The 27,347-nt window shown below is 43.2% G+C and overlaps 1 protein-coding gene and 1 long non-coding RNA gene across 2 annotated transcripts; both read right to left on the reverse strand.

The window, feature by feature from the left end:
• Nucleotides 1–48: 48 nt before the first annotated feature.
• Nucleotides 49–27,317, reverse strand: LOC123512587. The gene is made up of 2 exons (XR_006677132.1): nt 27,263–27,317; nt 49–1,398 (listed from the first exon to the last, which is right to left on the reverse strand). It is a non-coding gene; the product is annotated as an uncharacterized LOC123512587 (long non-coding RNA).
• LOC123512586 (beta-1-syntrophin-like) lies at nt 5,095–18,290 on the reverse strand. Its single transcript, XM_045269011.1, is given in 10 exon segments — nt 5,095–6,796; nt 7,118–7,298; nt 7,300–7,309; nt 8,002–8,195; nt 8,945–9,072; nt 9,835–10,052; nt 10,871–11,104; nt 13,955–14,000; nt 14,002–14,094; nt 17,976–18,290. Coding segments are annotated over 10 exon segments (1,491 nt in total). The 5' UTR covers nt 18,270–18,290; the 3' UTR covers nt 5,095–6,703.
• Nucleotides 27,318–27,347: the final 30 nt, after the last annotated feature.

Genomic DNA, 27,347 nt, shown 5'->3' on the forward strand with positions numbered 1-27,347 from the left:
GAAGAGGAAGAGGATGATTTATAAGCTCTGCAACTTTTTTTTTTTCACTAATGTCTCTCTTACATGAAAAAATAAATAAATAAAATGATAATAAAAATACTTGTTCACTTCACCATTTCTAAGCTCTGCAACTTTCTTTTTTCCACTGATGTCTTTCTTACATAAAAAATAATTAGTGAATAAAATAAAAACACTCCTTTACTTCATTATTTCTTAGCGACACAACCTTCAACTCAAATATTTGTTACGAAAAAGCCACCATTTTCATTTTTTTTTTTTTTTATGCATGACGGGAAAGTCGGCCAAGGGCAACAAAAAATAAAATAAATAAATAAAAAAATGGCCCACTTGATAGCCAGTTCCCTTAAAGATTAATCAAGTTAACAGTGATGGCCATTCATTGCTTCCCTGACTCACTGACACCACCACCACCACCACCACCACTACACCGCATCACTTCCACCTTCACCAAAACACCAATGCAAAGTTACCAGAAGTTACAATTTCTTTCTGTTTAATTATACCAAAAAACTGACTAATGTTAATGTGCTGGTGACTGACTGTTTGGCTTGGCTTGGCTTGACCTGGCTTGGCTTATCCACTGCCTCTCATCCCTCACTCATACACTGATTGTCATGTCACTTTATCACCAGGATCACCAGCATATTTGTGTCACCTTACTCTGTCTCTAGTGCTACATACAAATTTGTCACTCGAAGCACCAGACACATTATGATGCTCACACTTCCCTCACACAAGCCACTGATACTCAATTCTCTCAATCTATGTACAGTGTCCCTCATTTCACCATCTCTTGTTTCCTTGATTGTACGTCTTTCTCTGAACACGAACCTACTACTTCTACTTTCCCTTTCTAACAACTGTACATCTAATTTTTACACTGTCTTTCCAATTCGCCTAAAAAAACGACTCGATGGTTCTCAGAAAAGTTACTCATCAAATGGCTGAACAATAATGCAATGTCTTCGAAATCCACTAACTCCTTCAGTACTAGGACACATTTTTTTCATATTCATTCTATCTTGCCGATTTTATACAGCTTCAGGAACTTATGTAGGGTTGAAATAGTGAAGACTCTAGCCATTAATCTTCTGCCCTCCATAGACCCTTCCTAATGTCAATAAAATTGTTTAATCACACCCAAAACTCAAGGTAAAAAAAAAAATGCATCCCAGTACTGAAGGGGTCAATGGTTTACACGCCAACTTCTCAATTTTATACGACTGGTTCCCTTCCCAACACACTCAGCCACCCACGGCCAGCTGTAGCATGGAAAAGATATGTGGAAGCTCCGTCTTAAGGTTACTCTAGACTAATTACCTCTTGTTTTCCATGCTAAGCTACACAACACACTCTCTCTCTCTCTCTCTCTCTCTCCTGGATACATCATCAGACAAGGCTTATGTGTTGGGGACAGAGACAACAGCTGCAGAGGATACCCAACACAGATGAAAGACAACACAAACGCAGAACTTCAACTTAAAACTGCAGGAGGAAGGATCTCAAGTGACGAGTGCAGGCAGACAGACAGACAGACAGACACTGCTTCACTAACACCAGTGCATAGTGAACGCCAACGAGAGAGACAGCTCAACAGGGCACACCGCATCAGATGTCGCATGATTGTCGTGGTAAAGGACTCAGAATCACCCTCCCCTACCCCCCCAAAATGCCCAGCGAGAGCAGTGACACGCCCTCTACAGCCTACAGCCACCCCTGACCTACGCTACTTGTGCTGAGTTACCCTACACACACACTGCACTACAGAAATGTTGCTTGGGATTATGAGCCATATTCTCAGACCTTTCCACACCTCACCACTGCATTCACAAGGCTCTAGTTCAAGTGACGTGGGCTCCTAAGGGTATTTTTATGGTTCTAGTGACAGGTTGGTGACATTTCTATATTATTAACAGGATGGACACTCGAGAACCTGTCACGTTGTCTCTGTGGCCTCGGAAAGGAGTGGTGGTGAAGGAGTGGTGTTTGAGAGTACGGGTCTTTGCTGTGGCCACGTGAACACCTACGCCACCACAGACACTGGGTGGGCAGTTTGTGTCTTGTTGGTGAGCTAACACTGGCTGACTCACATACAGGTCTGGCCTCTGTGGGACTTAACAGCTAAACCAAAGGTGCTCTGACTTGGCTTCATAAAAGTGCAAAGGTACAATCTACAAGCAGGTAGCCAAAGGTGTGCAATGCAATACAGCTCCACACAATGCATGTTTCCTACACCAGAGTGGCAAGAAATTATTAGAAAAAAAAAGTGAACTGATCCAAGTGAACACCAGCGAGGAAGTTTTCACACACAACTGCACTACAATGTCAGGTGTCGACTCTAAGCCTTCAGTATATTATGTACCAAAACAACTTCAGCTAACGGTATTCAAAGATAGAAAAGGCAATCGCCCAAAGCACACATACACCGGCAACACCAGCGCTGACACACAGACACACGCACACACAGACATGGAGGAGACACCTCACGTGAGAATCCTTCCCTTCCAAGACTTTCTGTCCACCACCTGCGTCGCTCCACAGGGGAAGCATGGATGGGCCGCAACACTCCCCTCACAATTACTGCGGTGACAACAACGCACCCAGGAAACAAGTGGACTTTTAGGACAACTTGCAGCACAACACTGGCCGACGGAACACAAGCAACGCGAGAGAACACCACCACCACCACCACCATCATGACTCTCACTGGCTCCCTTCACACCCTCACAACAAACAGTATAAAACTCTTTAAGAAGGAGATGACACTGCAGAGATAGGGTTGCCTTGGGTGAGAGGTAGTGCATCCCCTCCCCTCCCCTCCCCTCCCCCCTCCCTGCCCCATCAGTGTGCTGGGCTATAGCTTGGGTGTGCACTGTAGGACTGTGTGAACACCTAGACAGGATTATAGTACAACATTCACACCGTCATGCAGATTGAACGCCTCTTGGATGATGTACACTTAACCCCTTCAGTAGCACGACGCATTTCCATATTCATTCTGCTTACTATTTGGTGATTTTATCCAGCTTCAGAAACTTATGTGGAGGATTAAAATAGTGAAGACTCTGGCCATTAACCTTCAGACCTCCATAGACCCTTCCTAATGTCAATAAAATCGTCGTCACACCCCAAAACTCATGGTAGAAGTGCGTCCCAGTACTGAAGGGGTCAACACAGCCACCTCTTGAGTCACGTGTTAAGGAGTAGTGGCAGCAGCTTTTCTGATCCTGTGACCACAACACCTCCTGTCCACCCAGGTAAATGTTTGGTTTGTTGTTCACTGCAGCCGTCACACACTGCAGTCCTCACTCACTCACACACAGCCTCAGCCCAGTGCTCCACACTAACTCACTGGAAGATTGCTGGCCAAAATATTTCAAAAAGGCAGGAAATGGCTGGACTGCTTGCTCAGAGGCACACAACACAGACAGGGGAAAATCATTTGGTGAAGATTAAAACAAGAATAACACCCATACACACACCACACACACCATAGACTCTCCACAAACCATCAGGTGAAGATTAAAACAGGAATACCACCACACACACACCCCACACACACTCTCCATTTTGTCAATTCTCTTCCAATGTACTTCCAAAACTCAGCACAACAAACGATAATAGTGAAAACCGTCTTACAGAATTTGCACTTCACTGAGATGCACACAAAGGTCCGGCCAAACAGAAATCTCACTAAATACACAAAGTTGTCAATGAAACTCATCATTTTTCACCTCATGTAAACAATTTGACGGCTTGACAAGGAACACATGGCCTGCTTTTCACTCTGTGTTTCGCCTATTCCAGCAACACAAGCCAAGTGGTGGTAGCTCACAATGAGGGACTATTTTCTGGAAGTTAAATAAAATATACTTAAGGAGAAAGGATCATAAAGTTTAAAGAATCTCCACACACACATTCACACACTCACTCACTCACTCACTCACACAAATGCAATATATACATAAATACAAGACGTATATATATATTAGGCAGAACTATAACAAATGCTTATGTGAAATAGTATTTGGTTCTCATAAACAGATAGTGAATAGGTAAATGGAAGGTGAATAAGCTATGTAGTAGGTGGAGATAAAACTCAACAATATATTAGGATCCAAAATAAAGACTTCTGCACATAAAAGTAACACACACCTCTTGGTCTCGGTCTTGGCCTCAACACCACCACTGCACCACCACCCTCTGAGCAAAGGAGATACACACTCACTACACCTTTCACCTGTTATCTTTCTCTCACTTCTCACACACTGACATAGACTTCCTCGTTATCTTTCTCGCACACTGACATAAAGATTTCCTCGTTCTCTCTCTCTCTCACAATGACAGACTTCCTTACAAATCTATGTCATTATATCCACTGCCACCTCAAGCTAAGACTCGTGGGGGAGTCAGTCAGTCCTCGTGTGGCTGGAGTGAGGTGTGCAGTGGGAGCTGGGAGGTGAACGGCACACTGGCACCCTGGCACCTGGCACCTTGGCACACTGGCTCTCTGTCTCCCCTGATATGTGATTGGTTAGGAACACGATCCCCCCCAAGGACAGCCATTATATTCTGTCTACTCTAAAATGGCTCCAGGGTCTCAGTCTGAGCGCCGGAGGAATGCGTGGATGTCGGATCTTGAGGAAAACAGTGATCTGTCCTTGTGGCGAGTGTTGATCAAAAGAATATTATCATCATTCACGTTACATCAATCATATCGTCAATAAGCTACGATATATTTTGAAGGCAGGAGTCAGTTTAGAGTAGACAGCCACTAGCAAGGACTTGGAACAGCAGCCACAATGCAAGACAAACTTCCTTCCTGTTAGTCCGACACAAGAAAGGTTCACTTCACCTCGAGTGGTAATGTTAGTACGAGTTAATTAGAAAAAACAACATTCATGACCAACAATGAATGAACTAGCTAAGATATGATGCTTTCACAGTAGGTTTACCTTTAGAGTACCTTAAAGAGCAAAGAATTTGGCAAGAAACTGTAATAACTTGCTGTGCATTATGAAAGCTACACAGACCACTTTTGATCTTGTTTTATTTACAGTTCCTCTTCTTCCCTTAGTGAGCACAAACACACACACATTCTCACTCTCACACACTCTCACACACACACCTCTGGACTGACACTGTAGCACCTGCCTGGACAGAGCAAATGTGACAGGGCAAAACGAGTCTCCACCACACTCGACACGCTTGGTAACGTCACAACACTCACTACAGCTTGCAGTCTGGAGGAGATGGACAGCTTACTCAACCTTCAGGAAACAAACACAAAGATGCACAACATTCACCCTGGTTTGCTTGGTTTGTGTTGCGGGAAATAGCTCGGTGGTGGAGAGTTGAGTGACGCATCCACCGAGGGCCAGCAAACACCAAACAAACACTAAACAAACACGCCTGCTATGGATCTTTCTGCCGAGAGGTGTCACAGGCGTCCCTTTCATCCGTTCTGGACCAAGCAAGCCTCTCACATTAATGTTCCGCTCACTTGGACACTTCATGGACCTAAAGCTACACTTGACACCTCCTCCCTCACGATCAACACATTGGACTTGCACCGAAACACACCCACAACAAAAATAAACATGTGTGTCGGTCCCGTTGCCAACGAACGAACGCAACATTACAAACTCTAACTCAGGCTGCAGGTGACATGGACCCCAACACACCACACAAGGGAAACACAACAACTCTAAAGCACTTGGGTAAGAACTCCCTGACGTCTCCCTCCACAGGACAGGGAAGGAATCAGCGCGGGGAAAGAAAGGAAAACACTGTCCATGATGTTTTCTCGGATCAGCACAGGGAAAATTTGAAAGGAAACCATTGTCCATGATGTTCTCCTGACACAATCATTTCCTTGAGTGTGTAGTGAGTGCACCGTGCAAACACCAATGTTCTGACCTCAGCAGGAATACCACCAGTGCTGTCTGTCTCTCACTGGACAACTACACTCACCAATCAGTCACCAGGTCCAGCCTCCTGAGTCAGTGTCCACAGAAGAGGAGGGAGAGGATGCACTGAAGTCTTTTGCATGGTAGAGAGGCAACCTGGTACTGTGGAACTCTCTCTGCCTCCTCCACCCTTGTCTTCCTCTCACTCACCAGGTGGAGTGCAGTGTGGAGGGAAGGATGCCTGGCCCTCACCTTCACCAGGCTGGCACTCCATGGCCCTCACAGTGCCACACCATGGAGGACAGGTTCACGGTAGGAAGTGGTCACTAACATTAGAGGGAAAACCAGCTGCCTTCTCAACGCACCAGCTGCAGCACACTCCACACACACACTAGTGAAGGTGCTGCCTCCCCAATGCCCTCCTAGCTTGCGTCCCAGTTGGATTTGCCTCCTCCTGCTGCTGCTGCTGCTGCTGCTGCTGTCGCTGGTCCTGGTCCTGGTGGTGGTGGTGGTGGTGGTCCAGGCTTTGATGTCTCGGGCTGGCCTCTGATCCTGAGGGGTAGGCGCGGCTCAGACTGGCTCAGCGGCCGCCACTCACCATGAGCGGACGGTCTGGGGGGCACGAGGGGTGGGCCAGGTCGAGGGACTTTGGTGAGGTTGGTGAGGCTGGTGGGCTTGGCCTTGACAGGGTGGTCTGGGTTCCCGGCCTTCCTGGGCAGCAGCGGCAGTGGACCCACCGTCTTGGCTGCGGCGGGCGGCTCCACCACTCTGTGTCAGGAGGTGAGGGTCTGCTGGTGCACCTTGGCCGACAGGAACGTGTGCAGGATGAACACAAAGGGCTTGGGGTTGGTCTTCAGGTTCAGTTCCTGTCAGGGGCGAGGGTGCAGCGTGTTACCTCAAAGAAAACTCCACAACTTTCACTGCCACACACAGTAAACACAGCAAACACAGTAAAATCATTCCTTTATGATGGATGAGAAGCACAGTCAGCCACATACAACAGCAGCCAATAATCAGATCACCATTCACAGCCATTCACTCGTCTGTTTACACTTGATGATCGCTCCTAACACCACTCAAACATTTAATACAACACAAAGATCTAATACATAAAATCTTCAAAACAAACCTATTTCTATACAAACTCTCCCACACACACACACACACACACACACACACACACTCACCACTTCCATGTCCCCATCGAAGCGTAGCCAGATGAGTCGAGCCCCGTCGTCTGAGCTCATGACCAGCTTGTGGAAGGGCTGTGACCACAACACCCTGCCCCGCCCGCTGCCCGCCCCCTCGTGTGTGGCCAGCAGGGTGAAGCCTTCCTCGTGGTGCAGCACAAGCTTTGCCTCAACACCGCCACTCACAGTCTGCGGGAGAGGCGGGTGTCACAGATTGCCTTAACCTCTTCAGTACTGAGATGCATTTTTACCATTATTTCTATTTATTTATTATTATTTTTCACAGAAGAGGGGAGGCTGGCCAAGGGCAACAAAAAATATAATAAAAAAAAGGCCCACTTGATTGCCAGTTCCCTAAAAGATCAGTAGAGTTAGCAAAAAGACAAATGATTAGACGATTTTATTGACATTAGGAAGGGTGTATGGAGATCAGAAGATTAATGGCCAGAATCTTCACTATTTTAATCCCCCACATGAATTTCTGAAGCTGTAGAAAATCACTAAACACTAAGCAGAATGAAAATGAAAATGCATCATAGCACTGAAGGGGTTAATGTGTATAGATGCACTACACATATGGAGGCAGAGAGAGCCAGAGAGAGAGAGAGAGAGAGAGAGAGAGAGAGAGAGAGAGAGAGAGAGAGAGAGAGAGAGAGAGAGAGAGAGAGAGACAGAGAGTGACAGAGAGTGACAGAGAGTGACAGAGACAGAGAGAGACAGAGACAGAGGATGAAAAAAAAAGAAAGAAAAGAAAGTGAGAAAAAGAGAAAGACAAATAAAGAAACAAAAAAGGAAAAAGAAGAAAAAGAAAAAGAAAGAGAGAAAACCTGACCACTTTAAACTCCCACCACAGCACCACCACAGCACAAGCAAACACTCACAACACGCCACTTCCTTCTGCCTCTGTACAGCTGTGTGTGCCCCGTGGACCAGAACCTTCACCCAGGTGGCCAAGTCGCGGTGGGTGTCGTGCTGGAACACACTGGTAGACACACCCTCCTGAGTGCCACACCTCATGGTCATTGTGATGGGGTCACTGCCACCCAAGGAACCCTTCTGGGACGAGTTTACAATCCTGTACCAGGGAAGAAAGTGTGTCCTGAGTGTGTCCTGATCAGTCAATGGAGGATGTAGAAGATGGGAGGGTGTGAGGATGGGAAGAGAAGAGAAGAGAAAGAGAAGAGATGAGAAAAGAAGAGGGAGATGAGAGGATAAAAAAGGAAAGACAAGATAGAAGATGGGGAGGTTGTGAGGATGGGATGACAAGACAAGAGAAGACAAGAGGTGATGAAAGGATGAGAGGATGGATAAAACAAGATAAAACAGAGGGCAAGAAAAGAGGATAGAAGAGAAAAGGGAAGATAAAACAAGGAGGATGAGAAGACTGGATATTAAGAAGAAGAAGACAAAGAGGACAAAGAGGAAAACGAGAGGATGAAAAAGACAAAGGTAAGATAAAAGAGGGATGAGAAAACTGGCGAAGAAGAGGAAGACAAATCAAAATAACACAGAGAGGAGGATGAAAGAATGAAATAGACAAGAGAAAATAGGGAGGAGGAGGAGGAGATATGTGATTAAGAGGAAGGAAAAAGCAAAATAAAACAGAGGAAGAGAAGGAAGAGGACGAGAAGACAGATGATTAAAAGGAGGATAAAAAAAAAAACAAAACAACACAACACAAGGAGGAGAAAAGAGCAACTCAATCAAAACTTCCTGCCATAGAATTGAAAAGAAGAAATGATAAAGATGCAAATGTAGGCAAGAGTAAAACACAGAGGAGGCAGGAAGAATGCAGGGTGGGGGGGGAGGTGACAGATGCCTCACCGCGTGGCCAGCAGCGGGTAGAAGACGAGGGGGTTGGCCCAGGCTTCCTTGGTCCATGGTACTTCCTGGAACAGTATCATGTCGTGGTCCGTCACGGCGCAGAACTGGGGCTCCCACTCCTCCTTGGCCTGGAAAAAGTCATTCAGTATTGTAAATCAAGTATGTAAAGTTTATTGACCAACCAAAACTTGTTAAAAAAAATGCCACAATACAGGTAACTCTTGATTTACGCGTTTTTGTTGATAAGTGACCGAAAAAATATCATAATTAATCAAATTTGCGCGATTGGTTTGCTTATACACGATTTGGACCACATCCCGCATCCTCCTATAATCTATTGTTTCTTGTGAGAATTACAAATTTGTTTTACGCGAATTTTGAAATACACGATGCCTCTTGGAACGCATGTATCGTGTAAATTGAGTTACCTGTACACCAAAACCAACTCAGTACCACAAAATTTGACCAAAACACACTTAAACACACACACAAAGCTCATCCAAACATAACCAAAATAAAAATCAAATGTTAACAGGAAAAGTTTGTATTGAAAAGCATTAAAGACCAAATACACTTCATCTTATTCTCAATTGGGACGTTCTGATGACAGGGAGGGACGGGGCATGGGCCAGGAGGGGAAGGTCAAGGTGGTGGAGGGTAAAGGCTTAGTTATTGAGGTGGCTGAAGCAATCTAAGGCAACGCTGCAGCCGTCACCTGGTGTGTGGCTGCCAGGTGTTGCTGCTGATGAATTATATGTCCAGGATTGGCAAGGAGTGAAGTGGTGGTGTCTCTAGCTTTAAAAAAAAATAAATTAAAAAATTAAAAATTTCAAAAACCAAAAATCAAAAATAAAATAAATGAAAATGTCAAAAATAGGTGAGTGGCTTACCTGGTCCAACTTGAGTTTAAGCCAGCCTATGTGGTGAATTGTGGCCTTGTCCAGTACATCACCAAGTACTCTGTTGGCGTGGGCGAGGGCAGCGTTGGTGAGGCGGTCCAGCGTGGAGTGCAGGGCGTTGTACCAGCTCACCACGTCTGCCTCCAGGGGACACCGCAGCACCAAACTGTGTAGCCGGTCTGGTGAGTGGAGCTCCAGGCTGTTGTTCTCTGTGGTGATGGATTGGTGCAGTGGTGGTTACATACAGACAGATGGAGATGAACACTGGCACACAGACAGACAGACAGACAGGGAGACAAACTGACTGACTGATATAGATATAGACAAAGAAATTTATACAATGTGTGTGTGTGTGTGTGTGTATGTGTGTGTGTGTGTGTGTGTGTGTGTGTGTGTGTGTGTGTGTGTGTGTGTGTGTGTGTGTGTGTTGGCTAATCTTTTCAGTATCACACACAATTTCCACATTCATTCTGCTTACTATTTGGTGATTTTATACAGCTTCAGAAACTTATGGGGGGGATTACAATGGTAAATACTCTGGCCATTAATCTTGTGACCTCCATAGACCCTTCCTAATGCAAATAAAATTGTCTAATCACACCCCCCAAAAAATAGAGGTAAAAATGTCTCTCAGTATTGAAGAAGTTAAGGCAAGTCTCCCATCCACGCTCTGTTCACATGTGTGGTCACTGAAAGGACTGAGAAATAAATAAATAAATAAATAAATAAATAAATAAATAAATAAATAAATAAATAAATAAATAAATAAAATAAATAAATAAATAAATGAAATAAAAACATTTACACCAAAATAAAGACTAATTAGACACAAACATCTTTAGTGAGTCATAACCAGCACTCACCATCACACTTCTTCACCACCACTTGCCCATCACTCACCATCACACTTGCCCATCACTCACCATCACTTCTTCACCACCACACTTTCCCACTCACCATCACACTTCTTCACTATCACACTTGCCCACTCACCATCACTTCTTCACGATCACACTTGCCCACTCACCATCACACTTGTAGTTCCTGGTGAGATGGCAGAAGAGCAGCGGGACGGAGCGAGTGTCCGGCCCGTTGGTCATGATGGGCGACCTCCTCTCCTCCTCGCTGGACAAAAACCCATTCTCTGCCCCTAAAAACCCAGACTGAAGCTCCCATCCAATATCAGCCATTACGGAGGCCTTCCGGAAATATGGCGTCACCTCCCGGAGGTATTTGACTGTAATATAGAAGGAGGGCACCACTAGAGGAGTCAAACGGAGGGTCGAGGGGCACCGCATCTCCCAGGGGTCACCAGGAGGGTAAAACAAGCAGGTGGGGTGTGTTTTGAGGCACCAAATGTCACCCCCCGAAGTCACAGGAGGGGGGAAGGGTGCAAGGAGAGTCCCAGTCCAGTGAGGGAATGCCAAACACCAAATAGTCCAAGAGGCTCCAGGAAGACAGGGTGTCCAAGGTAGTGGTGGTGGTGGTGGTGGTGGTGGTGCAGGGATGGGGCCGAGTGAGGTACGGAAAGCAGGCAGGCAGGCAGGCAGGGACGGTACATGCAGAGAGACAAAAAACGGAAAGAAAAAAACAAAATATGAGAAAGCGGGCAAAATAATGCGACGGAGGGAAGTCAGAGTCGGAGTGGCTTTGCTCAAACATAACCCAGAGCTAACTGTACAAGCGGCTTACTCTACACCAGTCACATTAAGGTCCTTGCTACATTGTGCCTCCATCAAGTACACCATCACGTCAACACAGCCACAAATACACACCACATGACTACACTGGTTTGACACACCACCACACGCCACTACACACCACACACCACTATTTAGAACACTCAATGGTGTCTCAGAATGTCAAGACTGGTGTGTGTGTGTGTGTGTGTGTGTGTGTGTGTGTGTGTGTGTGTGTGTGTGTGTGTGTGTTTCTCATCCCTACACTACTCTCCCTCACAAATGTCCTCCTTCACCAGGTAAGAGATGAAATGATACAAGGAACTGGTGCCATTGCCTTGACTGACAGACTAGTGAGAGGCGCCCTTAGTGACAAGTAAATAAAAGTAAATAAAAGGTTTTCGTCAATAATTCACGGCAGAGCTTCCTGGTTAGCCTTGAGCAAACCCAACACAAGATTAGAGTATTTATATTCCATCACAACTTTCTTCCTTAATTAAAGTAACACATGCACAATTTTTATTTATCTACTTGTACTTTGAAACGGTACTCTACTAAACCAAAAAATAGTTTATTAACCCCTTCAGCATCATGACGTGTTTCCATATTCATTCTGGTGACTATTTGGTGATTTTATTCAGCTTCAGAAACTCATGTGGGGGGATTAAAATAGTGAAGACTGTGGCCATTAATCTTCTGCCCTCCATAAACCCTTCCTAATGTCAGTAAAATGGTCTAATCTACACAAAACTCACATTCTCATATTCATTCTTGTGACTATTTGGTGATTTTATACAGCTTCAGAAACTTATGTAGGGGATTAAAATAGTGAGGACTGTGGCCATTAATCTTCTGACCTCCATAGACCCTTGCTAATGTCAATAAAATGGTCAAATCGTACACAAATCTCAAGGTAAAGATGTGTCCCAGTACTGAAGGGGTTAAAAGAGTGAATACTGTGGCCACTAATCTCCTGCCCCTCCACAGACCCTTCCTAATGTCAATAAAATGGTCTAATCGTACACAAATCTCAAGGTAAAAATGTGTCCCAGTACTGAAGGGGTTACTAGAATCATGCACCATCCATTTTTTATTATATGTTACAAAAAAAGTCATCAGGAGTCAATACAGATTAGGTAATACAAAATGTCCTTTAGTGCAACTCAAGCAGTACTCTAACCTCACCATAAGAATAACACACACACACACACACACACACACACACACACACACACACACACACACACTACAGCCCTCCAACACCAAACAACACCATAACTAACAACACACACACACACACATAATGGCCCTTACAACACCACACACAATACCCTAATCAAACAACACTCCCACACACTACAGCCCTTTTACACCATACAACACCATAGCTAACACACACACACACACACACACACTGGCCCTTACAACACCCACACCCACCACACACTAGCCCTGCAACACCACATAACACCATCATAAAAACAACACCACCACACACACACACACGGCCCGGTAGTTCAGTGGTTAGAGCGCTGGCTTCACAAGCCAGATGACCGGGGTTCGATTCCCTGGCCGGGTGGAGATATTTGGGTGTGTCTCCTTTCACGTGTAGCCCCTGTTCACCTAGCAGTGAGTAGGTACGGGATGTAAATCGAGGAGTTGTGACCTTGTTGTCCCGGTGTGTGGTGTGTGCCTGGTCTCAGACCTATCCCAAGATCGGAAATAATGAGCTCTGAGCTCGTTCCGTAGGGTAACGTCTGGCTGTCTCGTCAGAGACTGCAGCAGATCAAACAGTGAATTACACACACACACACACACACACACACTGTAAAAAATGCTGCAACACTCGGATAATTAGACAAGAAATGCTAAACTACTAAGATAAGTAAATAAAACAATGCTGAAACACTTGGATAATTAAGTACAAATGCTAAAAATGCTTGGATAATTGGGTAAAAAATGCTGAAACACTCGGATAATTAGGTAAAAAAAATGCTGGAACTTGGATAATTGGGTAAAAAATCCTGAAACACTCGGATAATCAGGCAGAAAATGCTGACACTCGGATAATCAGGTAGAAAATGCTGACACTCGGATAATTAGGTAGAAAATGCTAAAATGCTCGAATAATCAGGTAAAAAAAAATGCTAAAATGCTCAGATAATCATGTAAAAAATGCTGAAACACTTGGATAATCAGGTAAAAGAAAAATTTAAACACTTGGATAATGCTAAAATGCTTGAATAATGTTAAAACACATACAACACACACACAATTTCTTTACCAACCAGCACCTAAAACCAAGAGAACTAAAAACAAACACACACACACACACACATACAATTTATTTACCTTCCAGCACTTCAGCCTGGAACAGACACACAACACACACACACACATACGTACAGGCACACACATACAATTTCCTTTACCTTCGAGCGTCACCACTTTGCCAGCTCTCTTCAGCGCCCTCACCGCCTTCATCATGTGTCGCCTCCTTCAAGTCTTCTCCATTCACTGAGAGGATTGCGTCACCTACATACAGGTTCTCCGTCATGTCAGCTGCCATGCCCTGTGGTGGAGAGACAGAGAGACAGTGAGTGTGTGTGTGTGTGTGTGGAAGGATTAAGGTCTCACTACTGAAGGGGTTAAAACTCTGGCCATTAATCTTTTGACCTCCATAGATGCTTCCTGTAAATAAAATTGTCTGGTAAAACTGCATCTCAGTACTGAAGGGGTTAAAAGATACAGTAGTCAGTCTCATACCCAAAAAATCAAGGTAAAAAATGCATCTCAGTACTGAATGGGTTAATATGTTGTGAAAACTCTGGCCATTAATCTTTTGACCTTAATAGACCCTTCCTGATGTAAATAAAATAACCTAATTGTACTAAAATATCAAGGTAAAAATGCATCTCAGTACTGAAGGGGTTTAAAGGCTAGTCAGTCTGTTTAGCCTCCCTTTGACAGGTAATCTTGACAAGTAACCTTTACACACAAGAGTCAAGAGCTTTCAGGAACAATAAAGTGTGATTTTAATCTGATAGCACAGCTGCTGCCTCGCCTCGCCCCACCATGTGACATAACCTGCTTCTACTCATTAAGCTGTACTACAAACATGTGGGTTAAAGCAGCACTCTGGCACACCTACAGTCATCTTGGCACATCTACAGCTGGGAGGAAGTGCCAGGCTTCAAAATAGTAGACACTGATCACCCAGCCACCCTCAGGCCAAGTAAAGATGACCACCAGTGTGACAATAAGTGATAGGGAAAAATAAAATGGTTCAGGACTAGATTAAGGTAAAAATAGGTGAAATAACAGACTTCAAAAATGGTAGAATGATCGCCTAGCCATCCTCAGGCCAAGTAAAGATGACCACCACTATGACAATAAGTGATAGGGAGAAATAAGGTGGTTCAGGAGTAGATTAGGGTAAAAACAGGTGAAATAGCAGACTTCAAAAAGGTAGAATGATCGCCCAGCCACCCTCAGACAAATCAATGACCACCACAATGGCAATCAACATGTGAACTAAAAAAAAAAATAAATAAATAAGCAAAAGGTAGAAATGAAATGGTTCCTAACTAGAGATTAAAATAGCAGCCTTCAAAATGGTAGACAGTGACCACCCAGCCATCACCCTCAGGCCAAGTAAAGATGATCAACACAATGATAACAAAAATGAGAAAAAAAAAAAAGAAAAGAAAAAAAAGAAAAGTGGAACGTATAAATAAAATGATTCCTCACTAGACTAAAGTTAAATAAAATAAGACTTCAAAATGGTAGAATGATCGCCCAGCCCCCCTCAGACCACAAAAAACGTGACCAACATAATGACAATCAAGAAAAAAAAATAAATAAGTGATAGATATAAATAAAATGGTTCCGGACTAGCTTGAGGTAAAAATAGCAGACATCTATGACCTTGCCACTCTCAGACGAAGAGATAATGACGAGCAGAGTGACAACAAAGCAATAGACTCGCTAAAAATAAGGCAGGTATAAATGTGATGGTTCCTGATTAGCTCTCTTCAAAACAGAACACACTGGTCACCCTGCCACACTCACATCACACCAGCGGCATGTCAGGGAGCAAAAAAAATATGAACTAAATTTAGAACCAGGATGAAAGTTAGTTGGCTCCTGATTAACATGGCTTGAGAACAGAAGGTAATGGTCTCCCCACACCTACACACTTGGCAAAAATAACCTCCACGGTGACAATGAATAAATTGGACTTAAAATACTGAACCAAGATAAACATTAGTTGCCTCATGATTTAAATTGACTCCGGAAATATTAAGGCTGTCACTAACTTGCACAATGACACTGAATAAAGAGAATATCTGACTCGTTAATCCCTTCAGTGCTACAACGCATTTTCATATTCATTTTGTTTAACATTTAGTGATTTCGTAAAGCTTCAGAAACTCACGTGGGGGGATTAAAAATAGTGAAGACTCTGGCCATTAATCTTCTGACCTCCATAGACCCTTCCTAATGTAAATAAAATTGCCTCATCATACACAGACTCATGGTAAAAATGTATCCCAGTTCTGAAGGGATTAAACTAAAAATAAATACAAAACCAGGATGAAAATAACTTGCCACAGTATTTAAATTGACTTTGAGAATATTAATGCTATCACTAACTTGCACAACGACAATAAGCAAAGAGACTAAACTAAAAATAAATAATAAAAATAAATAAACTAAAAAATAAATACAGAACCAGGATGAAAATTGTCTCATGATTTAAATTGACTTCAAAAATATTAAACGCTGTCACTCAATTTACCAAAGTTTGAAGGAAAAGGAAAACAGACAATTGGATGGAACAGTATTTGAGTATGAAGGAAAAGGAAAAGAATAAATGGAGGATACAAATTACCTAAGTTTGACAGGAAAGGAAGAGAATGACTAGATGACACACAGATAATTGGATGACACATTTGAGTTTGAAGGGAAAGGAAAAATTATGATCTGATGACAGTATTTGAGCTTGAAGGAAAAGAAAAACTGGAGGACACACAGCATGAGTTTGAAGGGAAATGGAGAGAATGACTGGATGACACACAGATAACTGGATGACACATTTGAGTTTGAAGGAAAAGGGAAAGAATGACTGGATGAAACAGTATTTGAGCTTGAAGGAAAAGAAAAAAAGAGAATGACTGGATGACAATTATCTAAGTTTGAAGAGAAAAGGAAAAAGAATAATTGGATGACACATTTGAGTTTGAAGGAAAAGTAAAAAAGGATGATTGGATGACACAATATTTGAGTTTGAAGGAAAAGAAAAATAATGCCTGGATGATACAAATTATCTAAGTTTGAAGGGAAAAAGGGAAAGAATGACTTGACAAAACAGCATTTGAGTTTAAAACAAAAGAAAGACGAAAGACTGAATGACAATTATCTAAGTTTGAAGGGAAAGAAAGAGAATGACTGGATGAAACACAGCATTTGAGTTTGAAGGGAAAGAAAATGACTTCACAAAACACAGCATCTAAATTTGAGGGGATAGAAAGAGAATGACTGGACGAAACACAGCATTTGAGTTTGAAGGAAAGAAAATGACTTGACAAAACACAGCATTTAAGTTTGAGAGTAAAGAAAAAGAATGACTTGACAAAACACACCATCTAAATTTGAGGGGAAAGAAAGAAAATGACTTGACGAAACACACCATTCAAGAGTTTCATGGGAAAAAGAAACACAAATACCTTTACACAACACTCAACAAGAGGTATGTTAATCAGGAGACCAGAAAAACACTTGTCTGAGGTCACAAAGACTAGACGTGATGACTTGACAAGAAAAAGCTGCACGTCACCAGCAGGTTGGCAGCGATCCAGGCGACAAAAGCCATGTCATGCACACACAGGAGAGAAATAAGTCCTTTATCTACCTACTTATCCACCTCTTCCTGACACTTACACCTTGTTGCTACACCACACACTCACCTGTCCCATCCTGCACCTGCTGTCCTAACATGTCACAACACACACACACACATACACACACACACACACACACACAAGAAATATTCATGACTTTAAGGCTAGATGGATGACTTTAGGTATGGTGACAGGACAACATAAGCATAAATCTTTTCCTGTAAAACACAACTAGGTAAATACAACACATACACACACACACACACACACACACACACACACACACACACACACACACACACACACACACACACACACACACACACACATTCACTAACTCAGTCTCAGTCTCAGTCTCTCTCTCTCTCTCATACTAACATACCACTTTACATGTCGTCCCTCACATCACTCAATATTCATCCCACACACTTCCTGTTTGCCATCTCATTCCTAGCCAGCATCTCTTCAAGCCCCACTAACACCCACACCCACACCACTAAAAGCTCACCAGTACAAGCACCAGCACAGTCACCAATACTGCAGCACCTACCTTAAAAATCTTAGATATGAGGATGGGCATTTTGTTCTCCCGGCCGCCTTTAATGGAAATCCCAAGGCCATTGTTGTCCGATTTGCATATCTGGACCACTCGTTTCTGGCTGGCGATTGGCTCAGGCACCTCCGCTGGGCCGCTCTCCCCATCCGACCCCTGCACGGCGCTCAAGTCATCGAGGTCAGTAAGGGTCACGAAGAGCAGGTCGCCCTCCAGGGTCAGACGAGCTTGGTGCCAGGTGCCGCCCGACCCACCAACCAGCACCTCAGCGTTGCCCACCTTCTCTCCCATGGCGCTGCTGCCTCACATCACCTGCACCACAACACACACACATACAGATGTCAGTGTTGCCAATCTGTCACCACACACCACACCACACCATCATACCAAGCCAACACAGCCTCCAGCACTGCCACACTACCACAGCACCACACCACACCACCACTAAGCAAATTAAGGACCACACACACCGCTACCCAAATCAATGTATATTTATGAGTGTGCTGTGTTTTTCACCAGCACTGCACCAGCACAGCCTCACACCACCAGCACATCATTGGCCATCACAAGTTAACCTTCACTTCCCAAATGCATGTAAATGTAAAAAATGAAAATAAATAACAAAATAAAATATGAAAAAAAAAAAAAAAAAAAAAATGCATAAGTTTGGATCTTCACCAAACCACCACATCACCACAGCAAAACTACCTAAACCAATCTATGCTGCACAAATCATTCCCCCAAAAAACGGCTGCACATGTTTGAGTCGAGTTTAACCCCTTCAGTACCATGACGTGTTTTCATATTCACTCTGGTTACTATTTGGTGATTTTACACAGCTTCAGAAACTCATGTGCGGATTGAAATAGTGAAGACTGTGGCCATTAATCTTCTGATCTCCATAGACCCTTCCTAATGTCAATAAAATCGTCTTAATCACACTCAAAACTCGCATTTCCATATTCATTCAGCTTATTATTTGATTTTACAGAGCTTCAGAAACTCAAATAGGAGGGGTTAAAATACCTAAGATTCTGGCCATTAATCTTCTGCCCTCCATAGACCCTTGCTAATGTCAATAAAATTGTCTCATTACACCCAAAACTCAAGGTATAAAATGCATCCCAATACTGAAGGGGTTAATCTCTTGGGACCAGTTAGGTTAAGTTAGATGAGAAAGTCAGCTTAGTCTTTTATCAGCTTAAAAGTGACAGTAAGTGGGTAGGACTGGCAGGAGGGAGTGAGTGGCAGGTGGGAGTGTGTGTCGACAGTCAGGGAAATTTAAGTGGCAGTCAGGAGAGTATAAGTGGCATATGAGTGGCAGTTAGCAAGGTGTGACTTACAGTTAAGATAGTGAGTAGCAGTTAGGAGCTTGTGAGTGGCATGAGTGGTGGTTAGTTAAGTAAATACAGTAAATCGTAAATATTCTCGTTGGTTACTCATTTTAATCCCATCAGCACCAGGACATGTTTTTATATCTATTTTCTTTACTATTCTGATTCTATACAGCTTCAGATACTTATGTTGGGGATTGAAATAGTTAAGTCCCTGGTTAATCTTCTGACCTCCATAGACCTTTTCTAATGTAAATAAAATGGTCTAATCACACCCAAAACTCATGGTAGGTATGTGTTGCAGTACTGAGGACTCTAGCCATTAATCATCTGACCTCCATAAACTCTTCCTAATATAAATGAAATAATTTAATCACACCCAAAACTCATGGTAAAGATGTGTCCCAGTACTGAAGGAGCTAAACACAGGCTGATGTGACAAAATAAATAAATCTCCTTTTTTCAAGTTAAACATACTCAAAACCACAGAACAGATCAAATATTTACGAAACAGCAAACTCACCAACAACAAAGGACAATTTTTCACTTGACTAACTCAAAATTTTCTCCCGCCCCCTCTGTTCCCTCCACTTCCCCTTTAGCTACACCACTCATTGGAGGAAAAGAGCGAATGAAGAGGACAGGGAGGACAAGGCCGGCTCATTGAAGTGTAAAGAAATGGCATCCAACTTCACTCTTTCACCAGTCTCTCCATTCCTGAGAAGGCTGGTTCGTACTGGTATTCTCAGCTTGTTCTGGATTAATCTACTCGTTTTCTTGCAAGTCACTGTTTTCCCAGCCAATCAAGCATTTATCCCACTGGTTCTTCACCTTTTGACTACCAGACCCCCCCCCCTCTAGGAATGTGTCCATCCCTCCACACACTCACTTTTCTCAGCAAATCAAGCATTTAACGCGTTGGTGTTTTTGACAACCACACCCCCTCTAGGAATGTGTCTATCTCTCCACACACTCCCCCCCTTTTTTTTTTAAGCAATATGAATATACTTCCATCCCAGATCTTAAAGAAATAAGCAATACTCATACTCTTCCATTTTTCATACTTACTACAAGACCATACTATCGTTAAGAAAATGACAAATTCCTGGGTTTTTTTTCAAAGCCTCGCACCTCCCTTGAAAATTTCTGATGCTGGTTTAGCCTCACGTAACCCAATCAAGTCAATTTAATCTAACCTAACTTAATTAAACTTCTAAAAATTACTGTCACCATTATCAATCTGGGATTAAAATATTGAAGACTCTGGCCACTAATCTTCTGACCTTCATAGACTCTTCCTAATGTAAATAAAATCATCTAATTGTACCGGACTCATGGTAAAAATGTGTCCCAGTACTGAAGAGGTTAACCATTAACCTAACCTAACCAAACTTTAAAAAATCACCATTACGAACAACTGGATCTAAGCACTGTTCTCACTCACACACCACAGAAAGGCAGAAATCTTTAATAATTCCAGATGTAACCAGTTTTTTTCAGTCACCAGGTCAACTCATCATTCCTTCACCACTGTCCTCTCATCTCACCACTTCATTTCACTCACATCACTCCTTCTGGCTTCAATGAGACGGGAAAATTATAAAACTGGTGAGAATTTTGCATATTTTCTGTGATTAGAGGTGTAAGGTAAGGTAAGAATCACCAACTCCTTCACCACAGCTCACCAGTCCACTTCATCACCAAACCTTCATTCTATTGGTGACTTAAGAGGTTAGCTAATGGTGAACAAGGGATCAAAGGACCAAGTCACCAGTTACTTACTCTCACTTCCTCAGTCACCACTCTTATCTCACCAGTCCTTCACTCGGTAACTGGTGACTGGTGAGGTTCATACACTTCTTGGCTGTGAGGTTTGCTAATGGTGAACATGGGATTAAGTAAAGGCACCAGTTACTTCTCACCATTCTCTTCTCTCTCACCACTCCTTCACTCAGTCACTCGGGTAACTGGTGAGTGACTGGTGAGATGCACACATTTGTTTATGGTGAAGTGAGTGGAACAAGGGAACAAATCAGGCACCAGTTAATTTTCACCACTCTTACTACTCTCCTCTGTCACCAGTCTCACCAATCCTTCACTCGGTTACTCAGCCTCAGTGTGACTGGTGACTGCTGAGTGGTGAGCTGCACAAATTTCATTCTCGTGAAATTAATTAAAAATGAACCAGGGATTTTAAAAAGGCACCAAGTTATTTCCTCTCACCAGTCCTTCACTCTCAGCCTCAGTGTAATTCGGGTAACTTGGTGACTGGGCACACATTTGCTTATCGTGAAGTGAGTGGACCAAGAGACAAGAAAAAAGTCACCAAGTTATTTCTCACCACTGTCTTATCTCACCAGTCCTTCACTCCTTCACTCTCTCCCTTAGTGTGATGGTGACTGTGGTAACTGGTAAGGCTGACTGGTGACTGGGCACACATTTCCTCATCGTGGAGTGAGTGGAAGGAGAAAAAGATCAGAAAGACACCAAATGACTTGCTCTCACTTCCTCTCACCAATCTCACAACTCTCTCCTGTCTCACCAATCCTTCACACGGTCACTCTCAGCCTCAGTGTAGTGGTGAGTGGTGAGGTGGACACATTTCCTTATCGTGGAGTGTGGCGAGTAAGTGGAGGGGGTTGAGCTGCTATCCACACCACCACCACCACCTCCGTCACCACCCAGCCAACTGTTGCCTCATTCCTCCCTCCACCTCAAATTTCCCCTCTCCCCTCCACTCCCCCTCACTAATACACCAGGAAACAAGCACTGGATGAGGGAAATCAGCGTGTGTTTTCCCCTCTGTGGCCATTTATCTCAGTGGTCTCTCATGCAAGAACCGTCATGCAATTTTATGGTTTTCCTCCTCCTCCTTCACTCTCCTCACTTCCACAGCTTTCTTTTTCCCTTCCAGCCTCTTTTCCAGGCACAGATTAGGCCTACCCTCGCCCGCTGTAGGCCTCCCAGCAGCCTGCACATCCACACAGCAAGTTAAATGGACACAACCTGAGCTCAGAGCTACGCAAGGGCAATTTAAGTCTCAGGCCAGCCAATAACAAAGTTGCGTAGATCAAAGGGCTTTTTTTTGCAGGCTTTCTTGACATGTTTCCAGCGTGTTTCTGGGATGGGTATTAGGATGGGGAGGAGGAGAAGGGATGGGTTTTATTGGTGAGTGAATGTGGACCTCCCAGCGGCCTCATAAATGAAGAATTAACAAGTGTTTCCCCCGTCAGGTTGCTTGCATCTACCATCTCGACCCCAGCTGTTTCTCATTCCCTGCCTCAGATTTTACACATGTACTCTCTAGCCTTTATCTGCGACGTATATTGGTATTTTTTGGCTTAGTAAACGCTATTTACATTTTTTTATGCTGATTTGTTAAAGGTAAAGGTAATTTTGGTGAGGTAGTGGTTGGTGAAATATGTTCGAAGTCGCTGTTAAGTATTTCGGACGCGTTCAGACTCTGGCAGCGAAAGGAGTGTGGGAATAGCCGTGTGTGTGTGTGTGTGTGTGTAGGAACGTGGATTTAGCGTAGGGTTAGTTTAAATAATGTTAAATAAAGCACGTGTACTGTTTAGGATACATAATGATACACGTAGGACACATAACACTGAAGTCTTCCTGAGGTATCAATTCACTCCCACGTTAATTGACACGGAGGAAAAACGTGGAGATTTAATATTATAATGACTGGATGCAAAAAGTCACATCCTTTCATCCCTCACTCGTGATGATATAATGTTCTGAATCCCCCCTCCCTGCCCCCGATCTCTCTCTCTCTCTCTCTCTCTCTCTCTAATCAAATTGACCACACATCCTTCCTCCTCCCTGCAACCCGTGATCCTCCCAGAGAGAGAGAGAGAGAGAGAGAGAGAGAGAGAGATGAGATGAGAGGAGGGTGTGAAATTCATGCCATGGATCTCTCTCTCTCTCTCTCTCTCTCTCTCTCTCTCTCTCTCTCTCTCTCTCTCTCTCTCTGTGTGTGTGTGTGTGTGTGTGTGTGTGTGTGTGTGTGTGTGTGTGTGTGTGTGTGTGTGTGTGTGTGTGTGTTGCAATAATTCTATTCCATCATCACCACCACCACCGCCACCACCACCATGATCACCACCATCACTATCATCATCAGCAGCGTTAAGCCCTCTTCCCCTACCCCCACTAACATTATGACCAGGGGTAGAGAGTAGCATGACCACACACACACACACACACACACACACACACACACACACACACACAGGACATATCGCCTTCAATCAAAACAGGTGTGCGTGACTCTGAATGCAGCCTATCCCTAACGCTGCTGTCAGTCTGCCCTGCCGCGCCTTTGACAAGTTCTATGTAGGTACCTGGCTGAGATAATACTGTATTATATGTCATATTGAGAAACGCTTTCCTCTCTCACCGCGACCGTTTTCAAAGACCACAAGAGACGATTAGCCGAGTTCTAAGGAGTATTTTGTCCTGTTGATAGTGTTGAAAACTTGTTAACATGTCACTAGAATTACAGAAACACCATTAAAACCATTGTCACTTCAACTTTGATAATGCAGAAAACTTTTTAACATGTCATCCTTAAAAACTCGTGTCATTTCATATAGAACCCTTTGAAAATGTAGAAAAACTTGTTAACATGTAACTAGAATACAGAAACACCCTTAAAAACCCGTGTCACTTCAACTAGAGCCTTTGATAATGCAGAGAACTTGTTAACATGTCACTGAAATTACAGGAACACCCTTAAAAACCCGTGTCACTTCAACTAGAGCCCTTTAAAAATTGTGAAGGTGCTGTGACTGTGAGGCAAGGAAGTGTTCCAGAATATGGGCCAATAAAACCGCCATTTGTTGACACTAAATCTTTGCCGCCTCATCATTCCCCTTTTGACCTCTTCCTTATTGATTGGTACCTTAGTCCTCTTCTTTATCGTTCGTTTTGCTCTTAGTCCACTGTCGCCCGTATTCTGAAACGCTTTGCTCTCTCACCAGCACTGCTCTCCAAAGGCTCTAGTTGAAGATACTCGTGTTTTCAGGGATATTTGATGATCCTGGTGATAAATTGGCAAGGTTTAGTTAAAGATACTCGTGTTTTCAGGGATTTTTTATAATTCTGGGGATGGATTGGCAAGATTTATGGTTTATTGAAAGGAGAAACTATCTTGAAAACCCGGTTAATTGTCTCTGTGTCCTTGGAAAACTGTCGTGGTGAGAGAAGAAAGTGTTTTTAAGAATGTTTTTTTGGTTCTGGTGATCGATTAGTAAAATTTCTTGTTGATCATATGGAGAAGCTGTCTTGAAAACCTGGCTAGTCATCTCTGTGGCCTTGGAAAACTGTCGTGGTGAGAGAAGAAAGCGTTTTTAAGAATGTTTTTTCTGGTTCTGGTGATCGATTAGTAAGATTTCTAGTTAGTCATAAGGAGAAGCTGTCTTGAACTGTCATCTCTGTGGCCTTGGAAAACTGTCGTGGTGAAAGAGCAAGATGTTTCTGACTAGTGTCTTATATTAAAAATGGTATCTCTTGCTATTTTCTACAGCTATTTTTCACGGTAATATTTAATGCCCTTCTCATCTTGCCAACTGCATGTCTCCCTGTCTCCCGCGGCCTCTCTGCTTAAAATGTTCTACTCTCTTTTACTCCCACTCTCCTCTATTCTGTCAACTCCAATGCAAGAATTAACCCCTTCAATACCGGGACACATTTTTACCATGAGTTTTGAGTACGGTTAGATAATTTTATTGACATGAGGAAGGGTCTATGGAGGTCAGCAGATTAATGGCCAGTCTTCACTATTTCAATTCCCCACACAAGTTTCTGAAGCTGCATCAAATCACCAAATAGTAACCAGAATGAACAAATAGATACGTACGAATAAGCTCACACATACAGTATACCTCACCAGTAACCTTGTCATGTGTTCTTTTAAGAGGGAAGTATCAAGACATTCGCTCCCTAATTTTGGCTAATGCTTTTTATTTTTCGTAGAGAACCAACCAAGTGGGCTTTTTTTTTTATATATTTCTTTCTTTTTTTTTTTTACCCTTGGTTAGCCCTCTCTCCTACATAAAAAGAAAAATAAAAAAATCAAGCCCTGCCATTTCCCTGTAATTCTGCCAAACACAACAATAAACCCAAAAAGACCCATAATCAACTTTAATCCACCTCCATTTGCCAGCCATTTACTTCGACAACAATGTACCACCATTACCACCACCACCACCACTACTACCAGCATTATAATCACTCCATTTCCATATAAACCCTTCCCTTTAAACCGTCTGCTATCTGTGAGCCGCCCGTCCATCCCTCTCCCATCCCAGCATGCATTGTGTACCCTGGAGTGAGATGGCCCAGGTTGACTGCCACCGCCCCCGCCATTTCTATAAATCTGCGTCTAGATGTGAATTGTTGGGTTTATGAAGCTGGCAGTCAGTATAGCTTGATTTAACCCCTTCAGTATACCATGACGCGTTCCCATATTCACTCTGCTTACTATCTAGTGATTTTATGCAGATTTAGTAACTCGTGTGGGGGATTAAAATGGTGTAGACTATAGGTATTAATCTTCTGATCTCCAGAGACTCTTGCTAGTGTTAATAAAATGGTCTAATCGTTCACAAATCTCAAGGTAAAAATGTGTCCCAGTACTGAAGGGGTTTAAGAGCCATAAAGATTTGCTGTTTCATATCCACATTTCTCCTCTATTCATACCATTCACACCCATTCCTCCCATTAGTTCGATCTCACTCACTCACTCACTCACTCACTCCTTTCTTTAATTTCCTTTTCTCTTTATCTCCTTATTTTACTTTTAATTTCTATTTTTTCTTCTTTTTGTGTTTTTCTTATTATTTTGTTTGTTTTTCTATTCTCTATTTGTTTTTCTTTATTTTCTTTTCACCCACTTTCTGCTTTCTTTAATTTCCTTCTTTTCTTCTCTCCTTCTATATTTCTACTCTATTTTCTCTTTTCTTATGCTCCAGTTATTATCTTTCGTTTATTCTTCTTTCCTATCTTTGTTTTTCTCTACTTCCTTTTCACCCACTCTCTCCTTTCTTTCATTTCCTTCTTTTACTCTCTCCTCTTATATTTTTACTCTTCATTTTCTCTTTTCTTACGTTTATCTTTCTTTCCTATCTATCTCTTTCTTTATTTCTGAGATTCGATCCTTATGACTGGCTGGCTGAGACCCTTGAAGGTGGACGCGAGAGAGAGACAGAGAGACAGAGAGAGAGCGCGGGAATGGCGGAAAGGAGACGGACGCGGAGAAATATTGAAAAGGCCACGGGTAGCAGGCACGGCTTCACCTTCACTCAGACCCTGACACTCACCCACCACAAACCTGATTCATTCATTTACCTGTAATCTTCTCTTTTATCATAGTCTGGTCTCTTTTTCTCTCCCTTTCTCTCTTTATCCTCCTCTTTCTCTCTCTTTCCCTCTCTTTCTCTGGTCTTTTTGTACAGGTTTCGAGTATTTTTTCTCTCTTTCTCATTCTTATTTTTTTCCCTTCCTCTCTCTCTCTCTCTCTCTCTCTCTCTCTCTCTCTCTCTCTCTCTCTCTCTCTCTCTCTCTCTCTCTCTCTCTTCTTCCTATCCCTTCTTTCTTCTTTCGCGATCCTCTTTTGTTTCCCTCACTTCGCTCGATCCCCTTTCAGACACCCTACCACTCAGATTAAGGAAGCGAATCCCATCTCTCTCTCTCTCTCTCTCTCTCTCTCTCTCTCTCTCTCTCTCTCTCTCTCTCTCTCTCTCTCATATGGCTGCGAGGGAAAACCAAACGAGTGTATTCATTTCTCATATTTAAGTTATTTTCTCGCTTCCAATGTCTGTCTGTCTGTCTGTCTGTCTGTCTGTGCCTGCCGGAGAGGGGGACGTGTTATCTATAGTTAAGAGTGTTGTTGTCGTTATTGTTATTGTTTATCAGGGTCAACATCCCCCCCACCCCCACACCCACTCTCTCTCTCTCTCTCTCTCTCTCTCTCTCTCTCTCTCTCTCTCTCTCTCTCTCTCTCTCTTTCTCTTTCTCCCTTCCAGTAACG

This window comes from Portunus trituberculatus, chromosome 34 (genome assembly GCF_017591435.1).
Source record: "Portunus trituberculatus isolate SZX2019 chromosome 34, ASM1759143v1, whole genome shotgun sequence".
Lineage (NCBI taxonomy): Eukaryota > Metazoa > Arthropoda > Malacostraca > Decapoda > Portunidae > Portunus > Portunus trituberculatus.